Raw genomic sequence first — 24,724 nt, 5'->3', positions numbered from 1 at the left:
TGGTGGAGTCTCCATCTCTGAAGACATTCCAAACCCGCCTGGACGCGCTCCTGTGCAACCTGCTCCAGGTGACCCTGCTCTGGCAAGGCGGCTGGACTAGATGATCTCCAGAGCTCCCTTCCAGCCCCTACAATTCTGTGATTCTGTATTTCTGTAAAAAACAAAAGAAAACATCCAAACATCCTTCCCCTACCCCACACGCACATAAATATGGAGGAAGAAGTAGTTCATTGAACATTTATTAATATTTAAATGAGAGAAAGGTGTTTGGAGTAAGTGCTGAGATGAGCAGCGTTAGGTGGGGTGAGGTTGAAGCTCTGGGACACCTGGAATTCTGGTCAGTGAACTCTGGGCTCCTCAGCAAGAAAGTCCCTCTCCAGCAGAGGACTCACCTGCCCCTCCCAAAGCATGCAGCCACCCTGAAAAACCAAACCCTGCCCTGATCCCTCCTTTAAAGGTGGCTTATAATCCATGACTAAAATGAATACTCAGCCTCCTGCTCGGCAAAAGCCAGCTTGCATAATTAAAACACAATAATACATACATACAACTGTTTTGGAAGAGATGCCAGGGCCACAAACTCAGTCCTCGAGTAGAAAAGACGAGCTGAACAGACCTGACAGCTTCTGCTGCCAAGAGGAGGCAGTGTCCCCCTCCCCGCCTCCCCTGCTCCAGCTCTCCCGTTCCTTTGACCTTTGTTAGCAAAGCTGAGTTAACCTTGGGGAATATTAACCCGGTTAAAAAAAGAAAAAAGGAAAAAAAAAAAAAAAAAAGGAAAGTTTTACCACGTTGGAGATCTGAAAGGCCAACCCTTTAGTGAGCCAGGCACCGGCCTGAAGGAAGGGAGGGAAGAACTGGGGGAAAGAGGGTGGGAATGCACTGTTCACTGGACCAGCTCAGCCCTCTCTGAGAAGAAAAGGTGTTAACAGGGGTAATCAACGAGCTGCTGGCTTGTGCCCAGATCTTCAAGTCTGTAACTAGGCAGAGCGCCTTTCGCTTTAATGGAGCTGCACTGAGCACTCCCCCCACCCCCCTCTTGTAAAGAGTTTAAAACGTCTCTGGCAGGGCATAACACAGCTCCTGAGCACAGCATATTTTTCACCTGTTACTGTGTCTTTCTGAAGAATTTTGTTTATAACACCTGAATTGATGTAATACCTTAGAAGTGGCTACATATAGACAAGAACAACTTACAAAGCAATCAGCCTGTGTATTTTACATCTCCCTTTCTCCTTATCTGTAGCCATCATGCAAGACATTTGCACAAATCCAAAGTCAGATCCAGGATATACTTAAGCTCAAAAGAAATACCTTTTTGAAACACAAATTATTAGGTATCCTAATGACTAAGTGAGCTTTGTCTTGAGAGAGGAACTAGACATCATCAGTACAGGAATATGTAGCCTTTAAATGACTTTCAAAGAAAAAAAAGATGTGAATTCCTAAAGTAGAGAAATGTTCATGTTCTCCTGTAGAGCAGAATAGATCTTGAGGGATCTCTCCTTGTGGCCATGATGCCAAGTGACAATTTGAAGGGCCCTTTCCCTCTGTCTTTGTAAGGAAACTTGACAGGGAAACCTGATGACTAGATGTCCTGCTTCAAACCTGAAATATCTCTAAGCTCTGAAGGCCACTGACAGTTACTGTAGATTAAAGACAGGGACATGCCACACAGGTGGACACGTTAGAGAACCACAGAAGGTGACAATGCAGTGCATTTTGGTTGTGACTTGGGACGATTTTACGTTTTACTTCAGCTGAAATTTGAGGTCTAATTCCTGCAACTGAATCCATACTGGAAAATCACTGAATCTCACTGATTCCTTTTGGGAGAGCATGAGCAGAAACAGCCTTACAGAAAGGTTCAGCTGAAAATCCTAAACTGAAGTTTAAAGATGTTTCAGCTAATACTCCCTGTGTTTTTGTACTAAAGGGTCTGAAGATACATAGTTCTCTTTAAATAAATACATAGAGCTGGAAAAATACTGAAGGTATGATCTTGGCCTCTTGGTGCACTTGATGTAATTCCTTGATATGCATTTGAAAATATAAACAAACCCCAAACACTTGTCATGCCAAACTTGGGTACTTTGCCTTATCTGTACTCTCTGTACAGAGATGGTAAGTATACCAAGCAGCAATATTGAGGATAATTTGGAGCTGTTACTAAAAGTGAGTGGAATTTCTTCAAACACTTATGCACTTTTCCAGTTGTCCTCTGAGGTTTTGGGATATAAGTGGATTTTTTTGCAGCAGAGCTCAGCTTTGGCAGAGAAAATCCTCACTCATTTGTAGATCTGCTTTACAGGAGAGTTACCACAAGTGACTAGAGCGTTATAAGTAAAGTGACAATTGAGATTACAGTCATTTTTCAGAGTGCGCCTCTATTAAAAGGTCCTAGAAGGCAAAAGAAAAAGGAAATAATACCCCGGGCTGGGTATTTTATGACCAAACTTTATCGGCTCCTGACCTGCCCTGTTCAGGGAAGCGTTGTGGCTTCTTATTTGCGTGCAACACCTTGAAACGCAGCCTAATGATGACTGATGTGTAAGTCAAAAAAAAAAAAAAAAAAAAGGCTCGGGCCACTCACCCCAGAAGGCTGAGGCTGCAGCAGCAAAAGCAGCCCCTGGGGCAGCCCGCCCGGAGGATTCGCAACACCTCTGCCCCCTGGGGGGCGGGGGGCGCTGTCCTTACACCGGGAGGGAACCCCCGGTGCTGCCGCGGTCCGGGGTAGGAGCGGGGGGGATGCGGGCCCTTCCCGCGGCTCCCTTTGCTTCCCTCCGGCTTGTTTGTTTCGCAAAAGTCCGTGGGGGAAAGAGGAGGAGGAGGGCTGGGGGAAAGGGGGGCCCCGGTCCGGTGCGGGCCCTATCGGCCAGGAAGGTCCTCCCGTGCCCCCCGCCGGCGGCGGCACGGCACAGCCGGAACCCACCCCCCCCGCCCCCGGAGGGCTGGTGGGCGCCGTCCCCCCGCCGCCGCCGCCGCCCTCGGTGGGGACCCGCGTCGTCTCCCAGCGGCGGCGGGGGAGCGAGGCGGGCTGCGGGCAGGAAGGGAGGAGGAAGGGGCCGGGCAGCGCATCCACCTGGCGGCACCTGCCCCTTCCCCGCCGCTCCCCCCGTCCGGTGACTCCTCCCCGGCCGCGGCGGCTGCTCCCGGCTCGCTGCGCCCGCGTCTCATCCCGTCCCATCCCGCCTCGGCAGGGCTACCCTCCGCTCCACTCCGGCGGGGGCAGTCCCAGGTAGGCGCGGAGCTTCCCACCGCCCGGCCCGGCCGCGGTCCCTTCGCCCCGCACCGGCTCTTCCCTGAGGCGAGCGGAGCCACCACCGGGGCCGGGAGGCTGCCGCGGGCCGGGGGGCGCCGCCGCTCCCGGGGGGTGGTGGTGGTGGTGGGGGGGGGTTGCTCCTGCGGTTTTTGGCTTTTAATTAAGAAACTTCGGCTTTGCTTTTTTGGGGGGGGGAGGGCGGTGCGAATGGGACTGTGGAGGCACCTGAAAATCCCCCGTCCGGCGGGGAGGTGGGTGCGGAGAGCCCCGCGGGCGCTCCCGGGGCTGGCGGCGGCGTCTCCCGGGAGCGAGAAAAGGAGGCGCCGGTTGATAAAATCGAGGGGCCGCGTAGGCTCGCCCCGTTCAGCCGTGTTTCCTTCTTCTTCACCCGGTCGCCCCCTTTCCCCAGCCGGTTTCTCCGCTGGTAGGTGCAGGGCGAAAAAGTTGCGCGTCCCCGCGGCCCGGTGGGTAAGGCAGGACGGGAGGTAAGCGGGCACGGAGAAAGTGGCCGGCTGTTGAGAAGTGACTAACACCAACCTATTGTCGGATCCTCGTACTTCTCGAGGTGGGGGCTGTCCACTTTTTTCCGTTGTGTTGAAGGGACACGAGACTCTGCGACATCAGGCAGCTTTTTTCCAAGGTCACCGAGCGAGTAGTCAATCATACGGAGAATAAACTAGAGCAGCATCTAGTTTTGGGGCCTCTTCGTTGTGTATTAATGTCGCCACTGCTTTGGTTTCTTGCAAAAGCGCTAATTTCTGATTACAGTTGTCACAACTTGTCAAGTAATTTTGGAAGCGTAACTTTGTTGATAGAGTGCCTTCCCGCGGGAGCCATATCATTGAAATTTCTGGGCCAAAGCTTTGAATGCTGAAATCAACCCTGCTCCGCACCTCCCCTCAGGTGGCTTTACTGATGGTCATAGCTTACCAGGACCTCGAATTTCACCTCAGGTTTCTGGGTGGGTGGGTGTCAGTGAGTTTAAGAGACCATTCTCACATTGCGCCTTTGTCATTTTGCCCTGTTTGCAAAAAAAAGTAAAGTGACACTAATGCCTTTAGTCTTTTATAAAGATCCAAAGGAAGCAGCTTCACCTCTGAAGAATGATTTGCATCAACTAAGGAAGTGTTAGATGGGGGGAAGAGATGGAAGTTGTGTGTGGCACAGATCAATGAAACTGGGAAATGATTGCACTTGTGGCTGTTACTTATGGGTATCAACGTAAATGTAAAGCCAGAAGACCTGTGGACTAAGATAAAATTTGATATCAAAGTAGGACTTAACTTGTCTTTTTTCCTCTTTCCTTTCATTCTTAATTTGTCAAAACCTATACTGGTACATAGGGAAGTCAGCCTAGAGCAAATCTATCAGGGTAGTTTAGCCTGAAAATGGAAATAAGTTGAAACTATGTTCCTGGATGTTGATGGAAAAACAAAGTGAAACAGTATTCTAGAATGCTGGTCAAAATATTTCTCTTGGAGTTTCTCTGGAGATATGGGCTCTTCCTCCTGTCTCAGTCAAGGGTTGGTCAACACTGAGTAGTTCCAGTGCTGTGACTGTAGCTCAGCTGTGTCTGGGCTACTACATCAGTACTCCTCCCATGTCTTTGATCCCTAAATCTGTCAATATGAGCCTCTCCGTGGAGTGAATTCAAACCTCCTGCCAGCGGGCTTGCTTTTCTTTCTCATCTGCCATAATCACCTTGGAAGTGATTTACAGCTCCTCAGGATCTGTAGTTCACAGACTGAAAGCAGCTGATCTGGACAAATATCTGAATAAGTCTGATCTGTTAATATTCGTAGTTTTTATTTTTATGCGGAGTGGGTACTTACTGGTACCATATTCATACAATGTTAATTTGCAACTCGGATATGGTAAACAAGTGTTCTTGAGAGCTCTTCTGCTGTCAAGAGCTTGCCAGAGACTTTTAGTGCCGTAGAGAGACTTGAATTTTACTGCCAGAAGATGAGGTTATATTTGCTTCTGCCATGGAAGGAGAAAGGCAGAGGCAGAACCAGGGATGTAATGTAGGGGAAGAAAGCATCCAAATGCCAGGCTGGCTGTTGCTGCATCCTCTAGCAACGCTGTGATCTGTACACATGGGGTGGTGGGTGCTGTGAGCAATGGCTGCCTCTGCAGTTGTTGCCTGACCAATAGGTCTATCTCCTACCACATCGATAAATCTGGTTCTTCTGGGCTTTTTGACTTTTCTATTCCAGAAATGGCTTTTTTTTTTTTTTTGATAGGGTCTTCTGCCACTCATCATCCATTTAGCTACACGACAGCTTTTCAGCCTCCTTTCCCACCTCGCCTTTCCTAAGAAAAGCATGTGATGTTTGATTGTTGGACTTTATGATCTTAAAGGTCCCTTCCAGCCTAGATGATTCTATGTACTTTCTATGGGCTGAGTTTCATGGTAACATTTGTTTTCAGAGAAGACAAATAGGTGGTTATTCATAGTATGAATACAGTGTCATACAACTGTTTAAAAGAGACTGCTATGCTCAGGGCTTTTTAATGCCTTTTTTTTTGTTTTGTTTTTGCATGTGGAAGTTGTATTAATCTTGGTTTGCTAGCCTTGGGAATACTGCTGTGGACTTTATTTGAGTTGCTGGTAGTGCTTATCAAGAGGCACTGTTCTTTGACACCTGTTGATAAGTAGTTCTACAGTTTAATGATATTTTATGAGCTAATCTAGAACAGCTTCAAAGCTATTTCTTAGGAGATCTAAGAATGCTGAAAGCCTATTTGTGCCAATCTTTTATATAAATATTTACACAGTCTCCTATAGTTCTCTGCAAGATGTGTAATGTTACTGCGTAGGCATGCTGAGTAGAGCTTGCCTCTATTGAGAAGGTTATGTGAAAGGTCAGGACGTTGGAAGAAACTGATTTTGACGACTTTGAGACGTTCAGTTGCTTGTCGATTTGTCTTTGGCCACTTCCAGAGGATAAATTTTACCCTGTGGAGTAAATTATATTCATCTTTTTTGATCATGGCAATAAAAATATTCAGTACTACTTCCTGAAGAAGTATCAAGGAAATCTTGATAATGAAATGAGATGAAAATTCTTACTTAGTTCTTTTCTTTTTTTATACATAACTTTTTTTTTTTAACCTTTCTATGCTTTATTTGCAAGTTACGATAATTTTTATTGCTGCTTGTTAAACAGGAATCTTGGCCACGTTTCTTTTTGCTTGTCCAGGTAGCAGAGGCAGGAGTCACCCAGTGTGTGAAAAGATCACGTAAAGGGGTCTGAAATCACCTCTTTGTTTTCTCCTTTCTTATTTTTTTATCGTCACTCCTCCCTTTCCTTCCCCCCTCTTTGTATCACGGTTATATTATTTTTAAGGTTATGATGCTGAAACTCCTAGGTGGTCATAAAACGGTTGGGAATCAAAAAAAAAAAATAAAAGCATACTTCCTTACTAGCATCATCAACAAAAGCCGTGATTTGTTGGCTTACCCTTTTCTGAAGTTGAGCTTTGCACTGGAATGACTCCTCTGCTATCTTAATGAGTTTTGCCAGTTTGCTCATTTGCATGTGCTGTATTTCTTTATCTGGATAAAGGAAACTGTTAATTTTTTGGATGTGACACTATGTTAGTCAGTGTTCATGTAGAGTGTTTGGATGCTTTTATTCTTCCTCATTTTAGAAGCTGAACTTGATTTCATACACTTGTTTTTTAACTGGTCAGTCCTCTCCTTTCTTCCTTGTTTGGCTCTGTTTGTTTTTACGTAGGTCTAACTGTGAAGAAGTAGTTTGGTTTTTTTTCGTTGTTGTTTTTTCAATTGTTGATACCTATCATAGAACTTAGCAAACAGCTAATGATGTTTCCATTTCAGGAAGTGGCAAAAAATATGTATTGAAGGAATACGTAAATGCAGGAAGTCCACTGTTGCCAATATAACTCAGGCTTGATTGGCCAAGTTGAATTTACAGTGTTGTATTAGGATATATGAAGGTAATTTTTCCATCTGGTTGACTTAGGGGTCTAGGCACGGAAACAGCATATAGTGATCTCTATATAAAAGCTCGTGGAAACTGATATAGCTAATGGTACTTGTGGAACTCTATGTCTCCAAAGCATGGTACTGCTCTTAATTAACAATTACAACATGGTGTGTACTAAGGAAGTGCCATTGTTATTTCTTGCATGGAGAACTAGGCCAGCAAGTCTGTTTTCATTAACACAATCATGGTTAAATCTTTAGGGTTTTCTTGCCTTTTTGTTCTTTCTCTTGTCTTTTTGGGGTGTTGCCTCCTGGCTAGTGAAGGGCACAAATGGTATAAAGGAGTCATGACCTGATACTGCTGTAAGGAGGCAAAAGCTAAGATATTTCAGGTAATAGCTGCGAGCTGTGAGGCAGTACGTTTCACTGTATTCATCAGTATACCATGCCAGTGCTAGAAACAGTAGCATTATTTTTTTACTTTCAGAGCTAGGAAACAAAAGCACACTTGATTTTGGACCTTCTGTGTTGCTGGAGGTCCAAATCCTGGTTCTGCTTCATCTATACAGGAGTAAACCGAAGTTTTTGGAATTCAAGGTCTTGGCTGCATACGTGTGATGGGTCCCTTTCGTTATTCAGGCCTACTTTTTCCAAAGCTAGAAGGTATTAGCAAGCTGACCGGCAAGGCTCTGGCTCCCTGGGCCCTGTCTCTTTATACCTTCAAGCCTGCTGTGGGGGTGAGCTCCATCCCTGTTTCCTTGCCTAAGGATCTCTGTACGCTTTAACTCCACCAGCTCACTTTAAAGGGCTCTTGAGGTTGGTTTCTCCAGATGTACCCAGTTAAGTGCTGTTATAACTCGGCAGACATCAGGAACAATGACTGGCAGTGGGGGGGAAGGATAGTTGTGCGTTCCCACGAAACTCTTCTGCACCGGAGTGGGTTTATGATACTTTTATGTGGGATCTATTTAAATCTGGCTGACGTGTGAGGTGAGTTAGAGACCAAAGTGTTGGACTGAGATAAGACGGACCAGTTTCTTCTAGCTCTATAGTTGGGATGGGGAACGTTTGACAGGTCAGTTTGTTTCTCCATGACCCAGCTTCTTTATCTGTGAAGTTGTTGCAGTACCCTTGGTGTATGTAAATGTAAAACATTTTGAAGTGTCAGTGATGTATGTTTAAGAAAAATAGATTATATCATTATTGGATGCTACCCATTGATTTTTGCCTTAAATGTTTGCAAACTAATGGGAGCTCACTGAGTTTGCTTTAATCTGTTTCTAATAAACTGGCAAATATGTATGTGTAATACCATGGAAATTTGTATGTACCTATAACTTTCCTGTGTTTTGTGGTGTGATAGTGGAGAACTGTTTTTAATCAGAAGCTGGATGGGAAATAGATTAACAAGAACTAAATTTGGAGTGATGGTTGAAAGCCAGTTAAGCAACAGAGATATTTTTTCCTTAGTTCATTTAAAACAAACAAACAAACAAAAATAAAAGAATGATGAAGACTGTCATCTGCAAAGCCTCTCAAATTGTAATGTCAAAAATATTTGAGTTTTCCTTTGGTCATAGTACCTGTTGGCTTATGTCAGAATCACCACCTAGTATTTTTCTGCCTGCTGTCACTAAACTTCCTAATCCCCTTTTTTCCCCCCTCCTTTTCAGAGAACAAAACCGACAGTATCTTCCCGTGAGTTGTTACTTGTCCTCTAAGTCTGGGCAGAGCTGCACTTCCTGAGTCTGCTGTCAAGAGCTGAGTAAGAATGGACGAGACATAAAGCAGGAGTCCTGAAGCCTTAGTCACCAATCTGATGGACTTACTGTAAGTAGGAATAAGGCTTGTTTTTCACCTGTCAGTTATGCAAATAAGAGTTCAACAGTGCATTATTATTTACTTTTTTTTTTTGCTAGCAAATACCAGAATCAGCCTTCCCAAACTGTCACGAAGTATTGGCACGCTCGAGGTGCCAAGCTGCTGTTGAAATCTGCTTCAAAGACATTTGCAGTTTAGTTTTGGGTGAGGCGACATCTTGGTACAGGTTCTAAAACATAACCTTGTACTTTGGGCTGAATTATGCTGTATCTTAATGTGACTGCTCTTTATGGTCCTGGCTTTTGACAGCGATCATGCCAATGTGCCTGTGTGCAGGGTACGGCTCTGGAAGCTGGAGAAAAGTACTTCTCAGTGCATGACTGAGGCACTGCCTAGGGTTTTTGGTTTTTTTTTTTTTTTTTTCATGTAGAGTAACATTATGAGAGGAATCAATAGATTAAGTTATTTATTTAAATGATTGCTTGTGGAGGTGTATACCTGTTTTAGAACTGCGGCAGCAAGCATTTTGTTTCTTGTGTCTTTGCTAATCTGTGGTTTTACTTAATGTTAATGTTTAACTTTAAAATAAACAGCTATATGCTTGAAACTTTGGATGTAGCTCCTCTCTTTTACTCTATTTCTAAAACTTTTGGATTGGTGTGGCATATTGTTTCCCTGCTGTGTTCTCTCCCTATTTTTGGTGTGTTTGCTACAACATAAACCCAAGAAAGCAACTCTTGGCAACATGGGAAAGTGAAAAAGATGTGGCTTGTGGAGCTGCTAGCCGTGGCGTTATCAAATGAGTTAGTTGAATTTGTATTTCCTGATGCTTTGTTCATGTTCTCGTTTCTGTGTCATAAACCTCAGAGCGATACATGAGTAAGTGTTGAGAGAGGCAGGAGGACCTGAACTTGGTACTGACACCGTGTGGGTTGTTGCCAGGATATTCTTTAACTCTCATTCTGTCAGCGAGAGTGAGCACTAACTTAATCTTCTCGGTTTGTGTGGCGCTCGTGTTAATGAATAGTTGCCACTGTATAATCCTCAAGGTTGTATTGAGAGGCTATTGAGATCCTATTTCATGCTGCTCCTTAATTTGTACCCTCTTTTGAAGTACTTCCATATTCCCCACCCCCACCCCCCCCCCCAGACTGGAATTTTTCCAAAGGAAAAACCAATAAGAAAGGTGAACAAAGCTTCTGGTTGTGATTGTTTTTTCTTTTTTGTTTTTTTTTTTTGTTTGGTTGGTTTTTAATATTTTTTTTTTAATATAGGTTCACACTCTACTTCCAAACACTTGAATTGTTTCAGTACTGCTGACAAAGGGAAGATGACCTCTACTGTAGTAAGTAAACAAAATATTGATGTTTTGGGTTTTTTCTTAAGTGAGTTTTTATTCTTCACAAGTAACAGCCTATTGAGTGATGTCCTGGTTGGCAAGTCTTTTAAAATGTGGAGTACTTGTTGTGCTTTCTTTTCTGCAAGAAGGGAAAGATGTAAGAGGCTGGAATTAACTAGCATTTCAAGTGCTCAGACAGTCCTGGGAGAGATTTATTCTTTTAAAGCTTATTTCAGAGGGATAGATTGGAATGGCTTCTAACTAGTTCTTAAAGCTCTTCCAGGATAAATATTCCACAACCTGTTGTAGGCCAGTGCATTTCAGAAATAGCTTAGGTATACCTGGTGGTGTCATAGCACAAAATGGATCAGTAAGCATTTGTCCTAGGCCTGGACGACTGCACACACAAAGGCTGTTACTTGTCAGCATTTCTTTCAATGCCAGTACTGCCTAAAACTGTCCGTGCTGCTTATTTCTACCTTGTCAGGTGTTCCAGTGCAATGGTTTGTGAGGCCAGCTGGACGGCTGGGCTTAAGAATCCTTCTTAGGTTGAATTACTTTAGATCAGGAAACTGATCTCTTCATATGCCTTCCAGCCTCACTCTCTGTTATTTTTATTATTCAAAGTGTGAGGTATTAGGCATGTACTGTAAATCTCTCTCTCTGTGTAAATTGGAGTCATGGTGAATTTCTGCCTTGGCAGAATGAATTAGTATGGTGAATTTCTGCCTTGGCAGAATGAATTAGTAGGGTTCTGAATGTATATGGCATCTGAAACTTATTTTGTCCTAATTGCAGTCTTGCCGCATGTTTTTCATTTTTCTCCCATTTCCTTCCCCTCAATATTACCATTTAGGGTCCACGGCCATACTATGAAAATCATGGCTTTCAGCCAGAAAACTTGTATTCTGCCAGGCAGCCAGTAGGTGCTAACCCAAATCCACAGTACTTCTCAACAAATGCTCCGTCAGTGCCAAGCTACGTCCCAACGGTTGCAACCCATCAGTCGAGTAGTCCAGTAGCAGGTTCATCAGGGAGAACATGTGCATTGAGTAAGTTTTGTCGGGGTTTCATTACAATTTTAGACTTAAGGTATTCCAAAGTAAGATAACAAATAAAAGGCGTCTTCCCTTCCAACTCCTTGAAGGCGCCACTTCCCAGTGGATGAAGAAGTAGTAGCTGGGTGGGATGCTGATGCAACTGGACAGGAACCTGGGCAATTTGCAAGAAGGGTGGTGGAATGGAGAAAAGTCTGTCTGGCAAAAAATGTCTGATTTTAATGTCAGGGAAACAGATAGTGCTGGTGGCTGGAAATTACCTTATTTGTGAATCTAATTTCTCCTTTTCTTCTTGCTTTCATTTCAGGTGTAAGGAAAACCATAATCACTGTATTATCCATTTTAATAGTCATTTGTTGTGCAATTGCTGCTTTCTTCGTCTGGTATTTTGGTAAGACTTTTTTTGTGTGTTCTGATAGAAAAGATGTATTAAACTTTTAAAGTTAGAAATGCACATTCTTACCTTCCATTTTATGCTGAATTAAGGACAGCAAAGCCTTTGTTCCCTATCTCCAAAGAGTTAGACTAATGTTGCTACCTTATGGCTCAGTTTTGGTTGTTTTTTTTTTTTATTCTTTTTAATAAACAGTGCTGCTGTCATTTTCCTTTCCTTTCATCAAGTAAGTATGTTTTGGACATGAAGTGATGTCATCAGCTTTTTGACTCTTCTGGAGCAGCTTGTTCAGGTAGCTTTTCTGGAAAGCTCCAATCTGTCTGGCAAAAGATGGTGCGGTACAACTGTTCAGTGCAGTAGGTTTTAGTAAAGGGTAGTTTGATCTCTTGCAAGGGTTTATGCACTGGGGGATAGCTGGCATGCGACTATGCATGGACAGCTCATTCTGAGTGCGCTTCATTAGGAAATCGCTGCTGTGCAATTAAATGAAACTTGTTCCAAATTCTGGCTTCACTTAAGTAAGGAAGGAGATTGAAATAATTTTGTATAACTTAAACACAAGAGTGTAAATGGTCAAGATATCCGGCAATGTGCGCCTGCATCCCAGAAAACCAACCATATTCTGGGCTGCATCAAAAGCAGCGTGGCCAGCAGGTCAAAGGAGGTGATTCTGTCCCTCTACTCCACTCTGGTGAGACCCCACCTGGAGTACTGCGTCCAGCTCTGGGGCTCCCAACATAAGAAGGACATCGACCTGTTGGAGCGAGTCCAGTGGAGGGCCACGAAGATGATCCGAGGGCTGGAGCACTTCTCCTAGAAGGACAGACTGAGAGAGTTGGGGTTGTTCAGCCTGGAGAAGAGAAGGCTCTGGGGAGACCTTATAGTGCCCTTCCAGTACCTAACGGGGAGGGACTCTTTATCAGGAAGTGTAGTGATGGGACAAACGATAACAGTTTTAAACTAAAAGAGGGTAGATTTAGATTAGATATTAGGAAGAAATTCTTTACTGTGAAGGTGGTGAGACTGGAACAGGTTGCCCAGAGAAGCTGTGGATGCTCCATCCCTGGAAGTGTTCAAGAGCAGGCTGGATGGGACTTTTGAGTAAACTGGCAGGTGTCCCTGCCCATGGCAGGGGGGTTGGAACTAGATGAACTTTAAGGTTCCTTCCAACTCTAACCATTTTATGAGTCTATGGTAAAATGGGATCTCTCTCGGAGCAGGAGTAATTCACATCTGTTTGTTTGTTTCTGTGATGCTTTTACTTTGAAAGTATGTTGATGCTGTGTGAGCTCATCCTGTCTCACCACTGTAAGCCGTACCACAGATGATATGTTTGCCTTGGAAGTCATCCCCAATTGGGGTGTCTGAGTTCTGAAGCTGGGCTACAGCAATTCTGTTTGGTTTAGGTGAAATTTGTCTTGTGCTATCTTAATTTCTCTTTCAATGAAAGCCACTTTTCAAAGGAAACTGAAAAACAATTTGCTTTGTTTTTAGGAGCATCTTCTTTCTGCTCTGCAGGAAAAGAAAGGAAGAGAGAAGGGAGTTCATTTAAAACTATTAGGATGACACTTTGTGTTCTTAGGGCTTTTTTTACTCACTTTGATTTATACAGGGTGAATGTAATCTTGTTTTAAATGGCAGTGAAAACACAAGGATGTAATTGGAATAATTGCTTTCTTCCTCCTTTGCTGTTTATAAGTGTTATGCTTTGTCAGTGTAAGCTGACTCCTTTTAGACAACTTAATGGTGCTTGCTTGTTCAGGGGAGTCAGTGGACAAAATCCAATCAGCTGCATCAGTGACTTAATCTGACAAGCGATGTAAAGGACAGAGCAATACATCTGCTGTTGTGTCAGGCTAGGTCTCCTCCCACCTCTGAGTTTAAGAGCTCTTTCTGATGTTCTGCTCTGTCGAAGTGGAATACTCCTTATGATGAGTGTTGGCAGTAGTTGCCTGAGGCTAAGCTGATGTTCAGCCTAAGGGTTGTGTTATTCTCTCTCCTGCAGTAGGCAATCGTTGTGTCAGCTCCTTAATAGAGTGTGGCTCTTCAGGAGTGTGCATCCCGGCCTCGCAGTGGTGTGATGGAAAGAACGACTGCGCCAACGGGGAGGACGAAACACGGTGCGGTGAGTGCCGGCAGTCAAGTGGCAGGGGCCGGGGGGCCTTCACCCAATTGCAAGGGTTCTTGAGCAAATCGCCTTGTCCAAAGCTTGCCTAAGTTACATTAGGGCCATTTTAGCTTAAGTTATATCTCTAAAAAGGTTTAGGATGTGTGAGCACTTTGAAACCACATCTAGGTACTCAATTTTTTTGCAGTCCGATTGAAAAGTTGAAACAAAATAACTGACGCTGGGATTTGAGCTGTCTTAACTCTGAATCAGTTTTAAAAATATTACCTTTTAATTTGAAGGGGGTTTGTGCAAAACTGAGTGTAACATTGTCTCCGGAATGAACAGTCATCATTGACTTCTTAGTAGAACTTCAGGTGATAATATAAATCTGGGGGTCTTCAGTCAGGCTTGTCTTTTTCCACATATTTTGCATTCCTCGTTCTCCCAATAATGCTTCAACTACTTCATAACTCCTTTGTGTAAGCCTGATCTGATCAGTGTTTCCAACTGAAAAGATGCTAAGGGAATTTTTAGCGCAGATCTGAAGATGGAAGTTGGAAAGATCCATTTGTCCATTCCAAAGGTGTCGCACCTTGTTTCTAACACCTGTGTTGTGCTAGTGCCACTCTGGAAAATTCTGGTTGTACTCTTATGCTATCTCTTGGAACTTTTATTTTGCACGTGCCTCATGCAGGGTTAGCATTTACTGGCATATGCTTTAAAGCTGTTCCTCTCCATTTGGTTGAATAATGGGCTTTTGGAGAAGCTTGTTCAATCTGTTCTTTTGCTTGAACTATTTGATATTAAATTCTTGTGCAAATAAATACATAATGGAGCATGGAATGTCAGAGGTAATTGTTCATTGTTACATTCTTGCCTTACAAGCGCTTCTCTGAGGAAATTTGGTGTATTAAGATATAATGTAAAACATATTAAAATAGATTATATTTTATTTATACACAATATACGATATATTAAGAGATACGTGGTTGTGTAGCTAAAAGGTAAGAAGAGGCTGGCTATTGCAATCTTTCTCAGTGGCAGAATGTGAAAGAGAATTTTAAGCATAAAAGCTGAAATGAAAAGATGAATGCTATCTTGTACACTTGCATTTTTAAAATGGTAGTTCTTTGAAATTGCCTTACACAAAAGAATTAAGTTATTGTGATATTTCTGTCTACTAGATATTTACTCAGAATCTGAGTAGAGGGCAGCATTAAATTAGCACCAGTTCATACATACAAGCAAATGTTATGGGTAATAATACTTTTAAGTAGAGAAAGAGCAGTAACATAATGTGTGGTGTTCTTTGTTTCTTTTTTTTTTTTCCTTCTTCCTTTTCTGGCAGTTAGACTTTTTGGACCAAATTTTATCCTGGAAGTTTATTCACCTGTCAGCAAATCCTGGTATCCTGTTTGTCAAGATGGCTGGAATGACGATTATGGGAGGACTGCATGTAAAGATATGGGCTACAGCGTGTAAGTCTAACCTTCGTCAGCCTTTGTACGTACATAGGAAGGTTAAAATTTCTCACTTGCCGTTTTGAAGAACGTGTATCTGAAACAAAAAGCAGTTGTCAATCAACTTCTTGTGAACCCAGGTGGGTTTGATTTTAACAACGGTACCTGTTACAGGATCAAAATGAAACATTGCCCCAACAAGTAACGGGGTCTCGTGTGCGTGCAGTAGTTACTTGGTGGGGACACTTGTATCCAGTTCGTTCACTTACAACCATCTTCCAGAGCTTGCTTCAGATCATTCTAATTGCTCAATGACATCGGCTCTGACTTAAGCTGTCATCACGAGTATTACACGGAAAGCCTTCATCTTCTGAGGGCACAAGTAGCGCCGGCTCGTGTGGAAGATCTCCATAAACGTTTGTGGCCCTGAGCACAGCCCAGGGCCTCCACATGTAACGCTGTAGCCTACGTTCTTCTGCGGTTGAAATACTTGATGTTGCCTCTCTTTGATGCAGTTGGCAAATATTGTCTTCAGTTGTGCGTGGAGTGAAGGAGTGAATTTATCACCCAGGCAGGCAGAACCTGTGTGTGCCCACACTGTGTTGTGGTGCATGGAATTCAGGTCTCCGAACCAGCAATGACCCCAGTTGTTCCAACTCCAGTAAGACAGCCAAGCAGCAACCACACAGAGCTGGTCCTCAGCTAGAAATCCCAGCAGAACAGCAGTGCTTGCTGCCTGTCGTTGTCTCACAGAAACACGGCTGTCATGACTTACTGGACCCGAACTCTGCTGTGCTGTGTGAAAGTACCGTCAAAGGCATCTCTTCATCTTGCCCTGTTTCATGAGGCTGAAGATTCCTACCATGCATGCTAATTAGATAAAAGTATTATTTTATTCTGTTTGATGGGAAACAGAACTTGACAAATATTTAAAGAATCTGAGTCTCTGGCACTGTGCTACACCACCAGCGTTCTGCGTTTAATTTAAAAAAAAATAACAAAAATCATATTTTTAGTGTTATTCATGTCAAGAGCTATAGCTTGGTGCAGTTGATTGTTACTGTTTGAAAACTGAAACTTCTGGGTTTCATAATGGCTTTTCTGTTTTGCAGAGATACGTATTACTATAGTCGAGGAATAGTAACTGAAGTCAGCTTTAAAAACTACATGAAGGTGAACACAAGTGCTGGGAATGTAGACTTGTACAAAAAGCTGTATAGCAGGTATCTTTGTTTAATGCAAACTTCTTTCCTTTTATCAGCAGTCGTCTTAGCTGTTTTAAGAGGTCTAGTTTCCGCCCGTAGCATAACGCAAGCACATGTTTCAGGGGGGTTTGTTGGCGGGAAGGAGACTTTGTTTTTAATCTGATTGCAGCAACTGCTCTCCCTTCTATTTAAAAACACAGCTGCCATTTTTCCATCCTTCCCCTCCTCTTTTAAAAGAGAAGATGTCCCATTGTGCTCCCTCCATGCTGTCTAGAAGGCTGCCGTGTCAAAGACACTTTTCTAAGGCTCTTTGACCATCAGCAGGAGTTTCTGTACAGTGACAATAGCTACCAGCTATAACACATTCACAGCAGCTGGTACAGCTTTTTTTTTTTCAGTCATGTGAACAGAGAGCATGCAAAATGGATCTTTCACTGTAGAAAGTATCACTTTTATTCTCATTAAACACCTTCGAAGTGTCTAGTTTCTAAACCTGTAGACTGCTGTGCCTGCAAAGCTCCTGTGGCTCCCTTGCTTAGGTTCTTCTACAATTACTTCGTAAATCAGCTCAACTTTTTCTTATGCTGTTCTTCATCTTGCTCCTCAATAGGCTTACAAACCTTTTGTACTGGCGGCTGCGGTCTTCCACATGACAGTTCTGGTGAATGCAAGAAGTGGTGGAGGCCAGGTGGCTGCTGGTAGGGTAGTTGGAGAGAGTGAAGAAAGGAGGCAACCCTGAGCAGGAAGAGGAGGGGAAGGCAGGGCACATAGCTGGAAAGGGTAGGCAGCAGCCGGAGGGTGGACTTTACCCACCATTTGCTTCACTGTGTGCCTGAAGTTCTGTTTGTTTTTTTCTTTTTATTTCTATTGCAGTGATTCCTGTGCATCAGGAAGTGTGGTTTCTCTGCGCTGCATACGTAAGTGACCGTGTTCCTCAAACTTTTGCTTGCTCATGCTTTGAAATGCTCTGGTTGGTGAATCTTTTTGAATCTGCATGAATAATTGCTGTCTTCTGATGGGCAGATGATTTAACTGTGGTTCCCAAGTTTCAAATGGTGCCGTTTAAGCAGCAGGGTGGGAAAGGAGACAAGGAGGATGTTGGATCCCCAGTTGCTTTTGTCTTTGCTGCCACCAGTTCCTTTAAATGACTTGCCTGTGGTGACGCTCTGTAGCCTTTGCCTGGCAGCTGTGGTGGGACATCTATGGCGAGTTCGCTCTCCGACACGTGGCCATCGGGTGGGCAGTGCATTCCTGAGGGTGATGGCCACCATGAGACGGCTCCTGGCTGTTGTCTGTTCTGTTGCACAGCACCAAGGCCTGCGTCTGTGGGGCTCACCAAAGATGCCTGAATACCACACTCAAAAGTGTAAGGAACCACTGGTTTATGGTTTGTGGTGAACCGAGGGCAGCAGCTACCAAATACTCATCTTGACGTTTGCAATGTGAAGAGGGTCTAGGCTACGGGAGTGTCCTGGTTTGAGGGACAGTCAGCCTTGGGATCTTGGTGTCCGGGCCAGCAAGAGCAGAGGTCGGATGTGGTCTGTGTTCCCCTCTGCCAGCAAAGTCTGAGCTGCAGAAGCATCTTCCAGACCACCTTCCTCTTTAACTAACGTTTGTGTTGTGTTTGACTCCTTAGAGTGCGGCCTGTCCACGAAAAGCGTGAACATGATGAACAGAATCGTGGGTGGCAGTGGGGCGGTGCTGGGGCAGTGGCCGTGGCAGGTCAGCCTCCACGTGCAGGGCACCCACGTCTGCGGGGGCTCCATCATCACCCACCAGTGGATAGTGACGGCCGCACACTGCGTGGAAGGGTGGGTCTCATCTGTGCTCGCTCCTCTGTCTCTCGAATGGCAATTTTTGTTGCTTCAGGCTGAAATGCGCAAATTTACTTAAACCTTCCGACTTTCTGCTTTAAAATGGAATTAAATACTGTTCCCCTCACCACCTTGAATGCAGGTGCTAGGTGCAGTGTTTTGGCTATGTAGCAGTATGGTTTTCAAGTATTAAGGCAAAAATTTGTTCTGCTGGCTGCAGATCATCTGTCTGTTTTCTACAGGGAGAAGATCGTGTTTTACTTGTTAAAGGTGGAAATTAACACGGTGGTGTTGGGCGCAGGTACTCGCCCAACTCTAAACACCAAACTTATGCCAGGCATACAATGTTATCATGAAGACGTTAAATTGCACTTTGAGGAAAAACAAAAGGAAAAAAAAAATCCCAAACCCTCAAATATCACACAACTGTAGAAATCATAAATTAAAAGATGCTTGTACCATTTATTTCCTTGTATTTTCATGCCACAACGTAGTAAAGCCCAAGTCAGTATTAAAAGTAGATTTATACCTATCCAAGATATAAATCCTATCCAAGGTTCCTATCCAAGGAACACTTTACATAGGCATCAACAAGAAAAACAGCTGGTGCTTTTCCATTTTTAACCTATGAAGATAGAAACTTAGAGGAGAGTCGGGGGTGTTATGGTACCTTGTGTACAGTGGCAGAATATGTTTAAAAGGTGGCTGCTTCTGTTGGAGGGAAAACCCACTGAGCAAAAACATTTTAACGGTTGGTTGGCTGGATCACAGTTTGAGACTAAGCCAAGGAAAAATGACTTTGTCCTTAACCTTGAGAAAGGAATGCAAGTGTTTATTTTTATGTGATGATCTTATCCGTCCTTTATTTTCTGATTTGAGCTCTGCAAAAGCTTTAGTAATGGTAACCAAACTGTAGCTGGCACAAAACTGGTTTTTAGTCTTGATTTTTTCTTTTTTTTTTGAGGGGAAACAACTTGCAAGCACTACTGCCTTGGCAGTTCTCATGGAGGGAGTTTTAACACTTGTGGAAAGTTTTTTATTGAGCATTTGTAAACTGTGCTGAAGCATAAGAGGCTACTTAAATTACATCTAGTGAGCATGCTTAACATTTAAAAAAAAAACCAGCAAAACCAAACAAAAAAACCCCTGGCATTTTCAAGATAGTGAAATTCCTTCACTAGATCATGTTTTTACTAATTCTGGCTTCTGCCGCCCTTGCATGCTTTGGATAGTACACAAGAGTGATACCACTGACATGTGAGACTTCAGAAATAACTGCTTGATCCCTCAGCCATGGAAATCAATAGACTTCAGTGTTGCAGTCTCGGACTATAATTTGCTGTGCTGAGTGACCAAGGGGATAGACAGCGATACTTGACCCATTTCAAAGATTTTTTTGATTTATTTATGAAATTAAAGTCAAGCTTTCCCAAAGTTAGAGGTCTTGCAATTTGTTTACCTCTGTCGTCTTTGTTCTTGGTCACACGTGTTTGACTACCGTTTCTGAAGACAATTTTTTTGAAGGTCATAATCTGTGAGTCATTACCAGAGAAGCAAATCTTCGCATCTTTCTTTTTTTCTGTAGACGGCTTTCTGACCCATACATCTGGAGGGTTTATGCTGGGATTCTGAACCAGGACGAGATGTTTTTACAAAATGGGTACAGAGTGCAACAGATCATTTCCCATCCGGAATATGATACAGACTCTAAAGACAATGATGTTGCCCTTATGAAGTTAGAGTCGTCGCTGACTTTTTCTGGTATGTATTCTGCTCCTGCTAAGGCAAAAATCCAATGACATTGAGCACACCTTCTAAAGCTTCTGAAGTTCATCAAGCAATCATTGTAGATACTTGCGAGAAGAACACAAAATGTGGGTAGAGACACCTTAGAGACACAGACAGGGTAGAAGCAGAGACAAAGGGCACACCCTCTGATTTTTCTAAGTAGGATTTGTTAAAATATAATCCATGGTAAGGGAATTTGGGCTCATCTCAATAGTGTACTTTTGCTCCAGAATGCTCTATGGTGCTTAAGCAGTGCCACTCCTGTGTGTGCAGACTCCGGATGCAGTGGTGGAGCAGCTGACTGAACCCTAAACCAAGTTATGTCAGATAACAATTGGGGGACAAAACAAAACCAGCAAAAAACCCAACAAACCGAAAAACCAAACACAAATGTTAGAAGTTCCTTTCCTAAAAGTGGATGTAGGTTGTTTGTAAGCAAGCGGTAAAAGCGGGCAGACAAAACATTATTTAAACTTGATGTGCTTTGTGTGTACAGGTGCTATCTGTGCAGGTCCTTTGTGTTTCAGTGCGTCTGCTTAAAGCTACTATAAGTAATCTGGAGGGGCTCTTCTGCTGCGGGGAGTGAGGAGGTTGGCCGGTTTTGTGTTTCACGCCTCTTGTATACAGGCTTTGAATCCTGCTTGCATTATTTTCAGCAGGGTTTTGCAAAGGGAATGCAGAGAGGTACTTGTTGGAAATTTTTCTTCTTCTTTGCCCTCTACTGATCAGAAGAGCTGGTGTTATTTGTTCTAGTTAGCCTGATGAATTGAGCTAGAACCATTAACTGTGCTTGTTCCTCACTTTGCGGTGAAGATTAGGTAGCCATCTGGGAAAGGGCAGCTGGTAAGCTTGCTGCTGCATTGGACAGGATTGCTTGTGTGCAAGGAGGGTGAAGTACGTAGACAACCCGCGGTGTGTGTGTATTTAAGCGGTGGTCATGCTGAGGTATTTCATACACGCTCATTTTGAATTGTGCCTGGACATCCGGGATTACAGATGTTACTGTGTTTGTTTTGTAGGTAGTGTACAGCCAGTTTGTCTGCCTAATCCAGGAATGATGTTCCAGCCTGATCAGCAGTGCTGGATATCTGGGTGGGGAGCAGAGTACCAAGGAGGTAAGAGTGGCTCTTGAATATTTTGGTCTTCTATGTAAACCAGTGCTCTTCAGCCTACAAATAACTGTTACATGGGCTGATTGGGCGGTTTGGGCCAGATCTGTTGATATGCTATTTTTTTCACCCATTTTAAATAGCTCCTGTGTATTTACACAGGGCATTCTGTCTCAAAGCAAATTGGGATGTGTTGCATTCAGCAGACTGCAAAGGAGCCTCAAATCAGTACTGGGGGCCAAAAACACTCACACAGGAAAAAAATTCTCTGCCCCTGCTAGCAGGGCCACTTCAGTGCCCATATACCCCCTCCTGTAACAGGGGTAGCTGTGTGCCAAGTCCTCTGTGGGCATGAGAAAGGGCAGGAGCCTCTCCTTTCCTCCGCCCTGAGCTAAAAGAGCGTGATGCAAGTAAACTTGTAAGACACGAGAGGGAAAGGGAGGGAAGGTTTCCTCTTTCAGTATGAGAAGGTACTGGGCAGGGAGCAGGGTGCTGGGGAAGATGGACCCTGACTAAGGGAATTGCTGGCTGCTTGGGCTGGACCGTGAAACCTCCCTGTGGGAAGGTCCTCTTCACCTCTTGCAGGTTTCACGTGCTTTTCATGGCCCTGTAGATAACGCAGTTTATCTGGGGCTGGAGCAGGCAGGTAGTGCCATGTTCTCTTGCCTTACGGTACACCGACAGCAATGCAGGGTAACTCACTGACCTCTTGGAAGGGAGTTCTAATGACACAGATGTCTCTGTGTGGTGGACCATACATCTTAAGTGTCCATCCTGATGTTTCTAGTAAGTTTATTTCATCTTGAAGAGTGCTAGCTGCTGGGATTTGTAATTGCAACGTAATATGATGCTTGTTCTAATTTTGTCTTTGTATGTTTTTTTGTGTGCGTGTTTCAATTTTAGGTAAAACATCAAATAACTTGAATTATGTTTCGGTGCCCTTAATAGAACGTTCTAGGTGTAATTCTGTCTATATCTATAGTGGCATGATTTTGCCTACAATGATCTGTGCCGGGTATCTAGAAGGAGGATTTGATTCCTGTCAGGTAATTATTCCTAATTAACACCTAATAATGATCTGATTGTTTTTGTGGTCTTAATAGTAGGTTTTTTTAATCATCCATTAATGGCAAGCAGATTCCTCTTTCCCCCTGCCCCCCGCCAAAAAAAATAAATTAAAAAAATTCAGTAACATTTTGGTTGGGCTTCTAGTTCCTCTTGTGGTGCATCCCTTTAAAAGGGAGCATTTTTGTTTCATCTTCTGAATGGCTGCCAGCGCTGAGTTCTTGCTCAGTTCCCAGAGAGGGTGCAGCAGTCCTTTTTAATGCTTCAAGGATGTTTTGTTACCTGGTACTCGAAAGTGAAAAGCTCTTCATAATCATGGTGATACCCTAGCATTATGCTTGTGGACAAGAAAGTCAATAACGCCTATCTCGTTTAGTGCTTTGAACAAACAATTTTCATGCCTAATGCAAGCAGTCATCATTTAATACTGTAATTGCCATCGCATTTTGTTTCAGTGACTGCCTTAAAATGGTGACTACCTTTTTTTTTTTTTTTGAAAACTGAGATGTATTCCTGAAGTGAAATGGCTTGTGTCTTTCCTGGTGGCCGAGTCACTAACAATATGCTTATGTTTTGCACAGGGTGACAGTGGGGGTCCTCTAGTAACTAACAAAAACTCCGTGTGGTGGCTGGTTGGAGATACCAGCTGGGGAACTGGCTGTGCTAGTCCCAATAGACCTGGAGTGTATGGGAATATGACTGTGTTTACAGACTGGATTTATAAAAATATGCAGGTAATATATTTGGGTGTTTTCAATAATTTTAAATGTTCCTGAAACTTGATTTTATTAATAAAAATAAATAAATGCGGCTCGTCTGATAATGAAGCTATTCTGTTGGGAATCATCCAAGTAATTGATAAGATATTCTGTCAGCCTATCTGTCAGCAGAACTTGAACTTTTGTTTTTTGTTTTGTTTTTCAAACAGGCAAACAGATGACAACGCTGTCTGTCCTTGCTGATCAAGATTTCTGAGAACAAGAATAAATTAAGCCATGGGTGCCTGGGATATTTATTAGATTTGCAAATGATTTTTTTTTTTTTTTCCCTCTTCAAATTCTCTTTTTAAAAATAGCATGAAGGATTGCACACTCGGTTCTGTGCTGGCTACAGTGACTGATCTTAATCAGTGAAGGATTATCACAATGAGCACCTTTCTTCTTGTGGTGCCTGGAAGAAAGTCGTTCTTTCAACTGCTTGTTGAAATGTCTCTCTTTAATTGAGTAACTTTCACTTGATAATCAGGTACAGGCTTATAATGGCAATTTTAATCAGAATTTAAGTTAAGATTTTCGTCTGAGACCGCTGGTTTAGTAGTGTTTTAAACTAAATGTGAAGTAATGTGAAGGTTGAATCTCTGAGCTGCTGGTTGGCAATTTAAAAAGAAATGAATCTTTTTTAGTATATATGAAGGGAAGTTTTCATGCACTACAGTAGAGGCACAGGAAAAAAAATACTGTATATTCAGGTAGTTAACAATCCTCAGGATCTCGACACAGCAGTCATCCAAGTCAGATTGTTTGAAGTGAGACCAGTCTGAATGTCTTAGTAGTTAAAAGTTCTGTTCTGCCTTAAGCCGCTCTGAATCCAAAAAGGGTAAGACCTGCCATCGCTCTTGATGTCGGCTACAGAGAAGGATGCTCCGGAGCTGCAGCAGGAAGCAGGGAGTTAATTGTCCCGATGGCGACATCCCTGGCTGTGCACATGGAGGTTGACTCTTGAACTCTCCCTGCTTTAAAAGGCAAAAGGCAAAGTTTTTCAGTAAGGCTGTGTTGCAAGCGATAGGTCTCCCATTGCAGGCACACGTACAGAGGCTGGATGTTTTATACAAGGAAACACAAATCTGTGTTTCTGCGTAACCAGATGAACTACCTCATTTATAAAACTTGGCTTTTAATTCACTAGAGCTCTCCTCTATGTATCTGCATGTATGTTTTTAGCAAAATGTAATTAATATGGGAGTGCCACCTCAACTAGGATTTTGAAAATAACTTATAATCATAGTACAGAGGATCAAAAAGCCATATCAAGACACTTTTGTTAAGAAGGATAAATCTTTTGAATTAAATGACTCTGCTAGTCTTGTTTTCTCTTTTGGTACTGAAATACAATGTAAACATTGCACCAAATAAATATTATTTTTTTTTTTTACAAATAGTTTTCCTTAGTAGTGGTTTATATCTGTTTGCTTGGATTTTTTTGGAACCAGTTGCTGGATTCAGTGTCTGAAGTGCTTTGAGAATCTGATTAAAAAAAACCAACCCCCCAAAAAACCCCAAAAAGACAAAGCAAAGGAAAAACAACACAAGAGGGCGATCCAAGCAATTGTTTTAATTCCAATATTTTA

General features: G+C 43.1%; 1 protein-coding gene across 3 annotated transcripts; it reads left to right on the top strand.

Moving 5' to 3' along the window:
• The first annotated feature begins 2,182 nt into the window (after positions 1-2,182).
• On the top strand, positions 2,183-24,526 carry TMPRSS2 (transmembrane serine protease 2). Of its 3 annotated transcripts, XM_074602433.1 has the most exons (15): positions 3,038-3,235; positions 8,888-9,044; positions 10,310-10,380; positions 11,231-11,426; positions 11,740-11,823; positions 13,832-13,951; positions 15,285-15,414; positions 16,509-16,619; positions 17,475-17,518; positions 18,238-18,412; positions 20,001-20,176; positions 21,223-21,318; positions 22,216-22,358; positions 22,959-23,111; positions 23,306-24,526. In XM_074602433.1, the coding sequence occupies exons 3-15, from the start codon at positions 10,366-10,368 to the stop codon at positions 23,315-23,317; spliced, it is 1,455 nt and encodes a 484-aa protein (XP_074458534.1). In that variant the 5' UTR covers positions 3,038-3,235; positions 8,888-9,044; positions 10,310-10,365; the 3' UTR covers positions 23,318-24,526. The 3 variants fall into 3 exon arrangements, with proteins under 3 accessions (XP_074458525.1, XP_074458534.1, XP_074458516.1); XM_074602424.1 differs by lacking the exon at positions 3,038-3,235 and adding an exon at positions 2,183-2,730 and having other exon boundaries at positions 22,959-24,526; XM_074602415.1 differs by having other exon boundaries at positions 22,959-24,526.
• Positions 24,527-24,724: the final 198 nt, after the last annotated feature.

This window comes from Larus michahellis, chromosome 1 (genome assembly GCF_964199755.1).
Source record: "Larus michahellis chromosome 1, bLarMic1.1, whole genome shotgun sequence".
Taxonomy (NCBI): domain Eukaryota; kingdom Metazoa; phylum Chordata; class Aves; order Charadriiformes; family Laridae; genus Larus; species Larus michahellis.
This window is presented reverse-complemented; position numbering and strand designations above follow the sequence as displayed.

What these genes read in the sequence shown, in the direction of transcription:
- TMPRSS2 (XM_074602424.1), top strand. An exon ending in TTTCTTCGTCTGGTATTTTG is followed by an intron (nt 11,824 to 13,831) that starts GTAAGACTTTTT and finishes TCTCTCCTGCAG; the next exon opens with TAGGCAATCGTTGTGTCAGC. An exon ending in AAAGATATGGGCTACAGCGT is followed by an intron (nt 15,415 to 16,508) that starts GTAAGTCTAACC and finishes TCTGTTTTGCAG; the next exon opens with AGATACGTATTACTATAGTC.